The 7,468-nt window shown below is 31.3% G+C and overlaps 1 protein-coding gene across 1 annotated transcript in view; it reads left to right on the plus strand.

The window, feature by feature from the left end:
* LOC105627448 (ubiquitin carboxyl-terminal hydrolase 7) overlaps positions 1–4,901 on the plus strand; it is a 15,877-nt gene extending 10,976 nt beyond the window's left edge. Inside the window, exons 11-18 of the mRNA XM_012208731.1 lie at positions 896–1,117; positions 1,618–1,912; positions 2,746–2,965; positions 3,094–3,261; positions 3,402–3,906; positions 3,978–4,049; positions 4,112–4,214; positions 4,346–4,901. Coding sequence (XP_012064121.1) covers positions 896–1,117; positions 1,618–1,912; positions 2,746–2,965; positions 3,094–3,261; positions 3,402–3,906; positions 3,978–4,049; positions 4,112–4,214; positions 4,346–4,470 — 1,710 coding nt within the window. The 3' untranslated portion in view covers positions 4,471–4,901. The remainder of the gene's footprint in view (positions 1–895; positions 1,118–1,617; positions 1,913–2,745; positions 2,966–3,093; positions 3,262–3,401; positions 3,907–3,977; positions 4,050–4,111; positions 4,215–4,345) is intronic.
* The last annotated feature ends 2,567 nt before the right edge of the window (positions 4,902–7,468 follow it).

Below are 7,468 nucleotides of genomic sequence, written 5' to 3' on the forward strand. Positions count from 1 at the left end.
TAGAGAGAGAGAGAGAGGGAGAGAGAAAATGAGAGAAAAAAGATGAAAGAACGCTAAAATATCATCGATAGAGTAAAATACTTTATAATAGCTTTAATCGTGAGATACCTTTAAATGCTATATCATTATTTTATATATAAAAATAAAGAAAAAAAAGAATAACGAATAAATTGTTGAATACTAGAAAATTTCACAGCCGGAAACCGCGTTAATTTTATTTATTTTTACCGCTATTTACACGATTCAAGTAATAGAGATATCCAAGTTACAAAGCATCTCCACACTACTATAGTTACACATTACATTGTTATAATTATTTGGCATGGGTGGTGGTTATAGCATTTTAATAAATAGGTATTTTATATTTATGCGCTTGTGCAATGGTTAAGATACCTTGTCATGTTTTGCTAAGATTAATTATTTCTATATTCAGGCGATTATATTTATTTTGAATATTTTTGAGGTGGCAATATGTAATTAAAAGATTATTCTACGATTTATATATATCGTATTTATCCACCACACATATTTGTGTCACCAATTTATTACTAATGTATATTTACTTGTGTGCTTATATTTATTAGCCAGGAAGAGATAACTGGGAACCATCACTCACCGCCAAATAATTTTCATTGTGTAATTGTTTGACTTGGTAGTCGATATAGCGGCAGATGAACAAAATTAAAATTACAAAAATGAAAATTGTCCGTCATTCTTTTGATGTTTCGAATACGATTTGTTCTCGAATCTCAAAAGCATGATACTAAGAGAAATAATCTTTTTCTGAAAAGAAAAAGAGAATCAAATCACATAAATTAAAAAGACAGTCGAGGAAAAATGATTAATGAGAACAAAATGAGTACACACGTGGATAATTTTAATTTTGTTGGTCTAGCTGGTGGAGAGGCTGCAAGAGGAGAAGAGGCTGGAACAAATAAGAAGAAAGGAAAGAACGGAAGCATACTTGTACATGACCGTCAATGTCCTTCTCGAGGATAGCTTTGACGGTCACCAAGGGAATGATCTCTACGACCCAGAGCACGCTTTATATCGTGTATTTCGCGTACGTAAGCAGGCCACTGTGCACGAGTTTCTCGAGCTACTGAGCGATAGTCTGGTAAGTGATATGCGTTCTCTCTCTTGATATTTTTTTCCTAAATGCCATTCATATTACTTAAAAGATTGATTTTGTGATTTTTATATACGTATTTATATACGTATTTATATACGTATTTATATACGTATACATCATGATTTATTTACTATGTAAATCGATACTGATGTAATATTTAGTACTATGTAATTTTACGTGCTATTGTGGACTATGCAGTAGTTTATTAGACTATTTTCACGGTAGGTAATAAAACTTGAAAAGATTTCGTTTAAATGTGTAAAAACAAAATAATATATATAGAGAATTTTATTTTTGAAATAATATTGCAAAATTATTTTGAACAATCCTTATTTCTAATATTTCAGAATTTAAAAATTATATTAAATGCTATGTTACTATTTTATATGTAACAATAAAAAAGAATAATGAATTGTTATACTATATAAAATTGTAAAGATATGGCAAGAAAAGAGATATTTAATATTATCAAATTTTTTCTACAGAAATATCCAATAGAACAGATTCGCATTTGGCCCTTCAGTACGCGTTCAAATCAAACCTGTAGACCTACGCTAATTGAGCCGGACGCTGATCTTCAAAAGCCCATCATCGACTGCGCGGAAAATCACAATCCGTGGAACGTTTTTGTTGAACTTGTACCTCCAGACTCTGACATGACAGCGTTACCGCCTTTCGACAAGGACACTGATGTTTTACTCTTTTTTAAACTCTACGATCCCAAAAATAAGAAAATTCATTACTGTGGTCATCATTATATGCCTGTTGTAGCTAAAGTCCGTAAGTTGAAATATGTTTATTAATAATATAATTAATATATAAAGATTATGCGTTTTTTCCGTGTTCAGATCCATTCTTGGAATGTCAACGTTTCGTAACTTGCAGTCCACTTCATCAAGGCAAGGAGCAGTCTAATACTGAGCTGTTCCTTCAAACTCGTTGGCATTCCAAGAATATTAATGTAATTAATATGTTTATTAATAATATAATCTAAGAATAGCGGAGATATTCTAAGAGAACAGAATTACTGTCGCACCTTGTATATATTTTAAGTGTTATTCGAAAAAAATATGTGCATTTATATTTGATTTGAGTGTATATTGTTATTTAGAATTTTAAATATGTTTATTAACATCAATAATATTAAATTATTTGTCAATTCGTGATATTACTCTGGCTTCAATTTAGTTATTCTTAATGTCTCGAGACCAACGAATAATCGGCGTACAATTGCTTGAACTAAAAATTGTTTAAATTCATGCAAAAAATATTAGGTATGAAGATTCGCCTTGATCGAATATGCCATTTTCTATTTATTTGTGTATATATAGTTAGTATTTTTTAAATAGAATGATAAAATTTTTTATTATATATTGGTCACTTGAGTTGTTGTGTAGATACGAGCAGAAAAATAAAATATCTCAAATAAGAAAGTTTCATTAAAAAATAATTTAAAATTTGTTAAAATCGTCATATATGTATATTTTATTAAACAAAATCATTTTCACTCGAATTTTTTTTGTAAATTTTATTTTAAAAAGTAACTGACAATGAGTATATACACTTAAACCAAACACATTGTACATATGTATATCTGAAAATAAATTTTATAGAGGAGCTCATACCAATTTTAAACGAACGCGCTGGATTTCCACCAGACACAGAACTCGCTTTATATGAAGAAATTAAACCAAATTTAGTTGAGAAAATAGATAACTTATCGGAGCCTTTGGAAAAAGTTTTGGAGGAATTAATGGATGGTGATATCATTGTATTTCAAAAGGAAGGAGACAATGAAATGTACGAACTTCCAACATGTCGAGAATATTTTAAGTAAGTAGTGTACTACACTTTTATCCCTTATCACTAATTATCCCTTATCGCTATTTCGAGAATTGCGTCCTTGAATGTTATTAGTACAATATAACATGCTCGCTAATCTATTGTGATTTACATTTCAGAGATCTATTCTATAGGGTAGAAGTAACATTTTGTGATAAATTGATTCCAAACGATCCAGGTTTTACAATGGAACTTTCATTGAGAATGACATATGATCAAATGGCAAAGGCTGTAGCGCAACGAGTCGGCACAGATCCGTACCTTTTACAATTCTTTAAATGTCAAAAGTAAGAATTAATGTTCCTATTTATATTGTCTTTTAATATTGTTAATATTATATGTCAAAAATAATCGAATTATCTTCGATAAGATTTTGATTATTTCAAAATGTTTTAGAAAGAGTTTTATTCTGAAATTTTTTTTACAGTTATAAAGATTCTCCTGGACATCCTTTAAAATGTACATTCGACGGCACGCTCAAAGAACTGGTTGCGTACTGCAAAACGAAAGTAAAAAAATTATTTTATCAGCAGCTCAGTATTAGGGTGAACGAGCTAGAAAACAAGAAACAGTTCAAGTGCATATGGGTAGGACCATCGCTTAAAGAAGAGAAAGAAATGATTCTTTACCCAAATAAAAATGGTACCGTCGCTAATTTACTTGAGGAGGCTAAGAAGCAAGTAGAATTATCGGAAAATGGTTCAGGAAAATTAAGGATATTAGAAATGACTTGCAACAAACTATCACCTGGCCCTGGGGATGACACACCTTTAGATCACTTAAACACATCAGGCACCAAATTGTATAGGATAGAAGAAATACCACTTGACGAAGTAAATCTAGCGGAGGGCGAAATGCTAGTTCCTGTTGCACATTTTCACAAAGAGGTTTTCTCAACGTTCGGTATACCCTTCTTCTTTAAGATCAAGCATGTGAGTGATGTTTTATTCAAATTAACGCGTAATGTAACACACGAATGCATCATTAATCCTTGTGTTTGTAGGGTGAACCTTTTCCCAAAATGAAGGATAGATTATTGAAGAAATTAGGAGTTCAGGAGAAAGAATTTGAAAAGGTAGGCATCCTTAGCTAATCTTTTTTGATCTTTTATGAGAATTCATAAAAAAAACTTTGAAGTTTAAGTTCGCGGTGGTGACAATGGGCAAGCCGCAATTCATTATTGACTCGCCGGACTCTTGTATCAAAATCGAGGATTTCCTTCCCAGATACACCAGTCAGAGTAAGTATAAAGAAACATTTACTTTTCCTTTAAAAATATATACTAGTAAAGCAAGCGTCGAATCACATGATCACTATATTTAACATATGGTGTATTGCTGATACGATGCTAATAAAGAATAAATTTTGTAGTCTATCCACTTTTAAACGCAGGCACAGCGCCACACAGGCCTTGGCTTGGCCTGGAACATGTCAACAAAGCGCCGAAGCGCTCTCGTATCAACTACCTCGAAAAGGCCATTAAGATTTACAATTAAATTTCCACCACTCGAAGAAAAAATTAATTAGGCAGCCACTCATAATAATTTATACGATTCTGTATAGTAAGAAAGCGATGTCTGGTATATTGAAGGTTGGAAAAATGCGTTCATATTCATTTCTTCAGCCAGATTAAATATGCAATTTTAATACTGCAAGAATGACATCGAAAGGTAAATCTAAGATTGGTATACAATGGATTAAGAAACTATCGTAAAGTGTGCAGTGCTATCATGGAAAAACGATGCTATAGTTCCTCGATTTGAACTTGTAAAGATTTTACGTAATGGCCCAATAGCTTATTTTGGCGTTACTCAGTACGGATTTTCGCCTAGATTCCGAAAACATTTAATTACGAAATGCACGTATATTGTATCTAATATTATTGTCTGATAATTATCTCTAATAAACTAATTTCTTTCTTTTTTTTAATTTTATTAGGAAAGTGAGACTTTAAAATTCCGGTTCATACCCTATCGTATATAGAAGTACGTAATCGTTACATCCCAAGAGATACTATATTATATTCTGCATGATTAATATTTAACATTCGTGACGCTGAGAAAAAAATCGTTCTTTTTTTATGTTGTATTCGCAAGATATTTGAGAGAAAGATGTAGATTTTCTATTTAAAAAAAGAATAAAATTTTTAATTTACATTGAAGATATTATTCAAATTTTAATATTTATCGCGTTTAATTTAATTTGAAATGCACATCACAAATTTCTCTCAAATTTCTTCGTGTTTTCAAACAAAGCACGTAAAATTATGCCACTATTTTATTTTACGTCACACTATTTCAAAAATGGAGAAGAAAATGTACGAACAAAATTTCTAAGTTGTCTTTCAAACATCCTGGAATATATTTTTGCATTTGAATGTATTTTATATTATTTTCTATAATATGTTTTACATTTAAAACTATCAATTTTGCAAGTATTAACAGCGTACAAAATAAGAAATTGACAAAATGAATGACGCTTAATCTAGACAAAAAGAAATTCTTCGCGAGATGCAAACGCCTATCGTATTGTAATATGAATATTCGCGGTTTTTCTTTCTTTTTTTTTTTTATTATTATTATTTTAGAGCAAAATGAGCAATACTGCTGCTTTTAGGAAATGACGTAGGAAGTAACAATTCAGTTAATAAGTCATCATAGTATTTTCTCTATTTGATTATATAAATTAATGATTTAATTCTCTATCTTCTGTTTATAATTTATAATACAAATATCTCGTGTGGTGAATTACTCACGACAAGATAACCTGCGTCTCGTGCAAGATCTGTCGTTTGCGGATCCTTATTTATCATTTCTACACTTTACTGTGATCAACTTGACTTAGCCAACATGTATTTAAAGATCACGTCGGCTCTCGAATATTTGAAATAGCATAATTGTAAATGTCAAGGAGAATGCTGTGTGAGCTTTTTACATTATTTAATAAATTTCTTTTTAAGTTGAGGAACTGTTTACTGTGATCGTAAGATTATAGTGAGATTCGTCAAATTCCGTAAATTTAAACATAATTAGTTTAAATTATTTTGAATATCTAAAAATTATTGAATTACAGACTACGAGAACATCGCAAGAGAATCATTTCGAGGGAATACGAACGCAAAATTCGCAGTAAGAGAGTGGTATATGCTATACCAATATAATACATAAACGTAAATTATCTGCTAAGGTTAATAGAATTGTGCGGCAATTCGTCGGAAGTAATGACTCGCTGTCTGATCGATTAATAAGAATATAACTGAAAGAAATCTATAACAATGATTTTTGAAGAAGACTGGACGCATAAGTTAAGCGAGAGCACGTAGAATATTTTGTAAAAAAGAATTTTAATGTGGCTGTACAGACTGATTGGTAGCGTTATCTAATTAATCGTAATCTCAATATCGTGTATCTAAAGAAAGCTATTCCAAATAACGTTTTGTGGATGTCAAGTGTTTTCTTTTTTGCTACTTTTATATATAGAGTGTCCGATTTTGACAAAACGCTTATGAAGCGTTTCTGGCCTACAGCGGACTAAACTGAGTCTTTTACCATTTTGCAATTTTCGCAATAGTTAAATGCCATCGGCATTAGACTTTCCGTTTACGCCACGCCGGCCTCTACGAATCGGCGCTCAACTTTTTGTTTAGGCTACACCATCGCGCCGGTCCCTGCGTATCGAGGATGAATGTTTCGTTTAGGTGACCATCAATCCTTGAGAAATTTAAAGTAATAAGTGAAGATATAAAACTTTATAAAAAATTAATGTAATTTAAACAAAGATGGGGTTTTCCTTTACAGGTATTACAAAATTATAACTTTTTTGATAAAATTTTTCATTCAAACATGGAGAAATCATTTTCCATTCAAACATTTTTTAATTAATTTTGTAACATTCTATGCAATAGTCATCGCGACCTTTATTTTTCTCATTATTTTTTGTTTACACTTCAGCTCACGCATCTCTTCAGTTACCTGGATGGTATTGTATGATAAAATAAAGTGAAACAAAATAGGCTCGGCACTTAACATGTTAACGATGTCGAATAAGTGGATAAAATTGACGCATAAGACAATTTTAAGATATTTTCAAAGTTTTTTACAACATATTTTAAAGATATTTCATAAAGAACTCTTAAAGATATCTTAAAGTTACTTTATGTGTCAATTGTAGACATTCTGCTCACTGGTTAAAAAAACAATTGCGAAAATTGTAAAATAATATAGGACTTTTCGACTCAGTTTAGTCTGCTCTACCTGCCCGAGGTTTTGTCAAAATCGAATACTCTATGTACACACACACACACACACACACATACACACACACACACACACACATATATGACACGCACGCACGCACGCACGTTTACATGGATCTTTTCAGGATAATTTAGCGGCATGCTTGTTAAGTGTATGTCAAGGTGGATGCGAGAAAATGAGAGAGGAAAGGAAAGAGAGAAACTGTATGTGTGTGCATACATGTCATAAGTTTCAAATT

This window comes from Atta cephalotes (assembly GCF_000143395.1).
Source record: "Atta cephalotes unplaced genomic scaffold scaffold00009, whole genome shotgun sequence".
In the NCBI taxonomy this organism is placed as follows: Eukaryota; Metazoa; Arthropoda; class Insecta; order Hymenoptera; family Formicidae; genus Atta; species Atta cephalotes.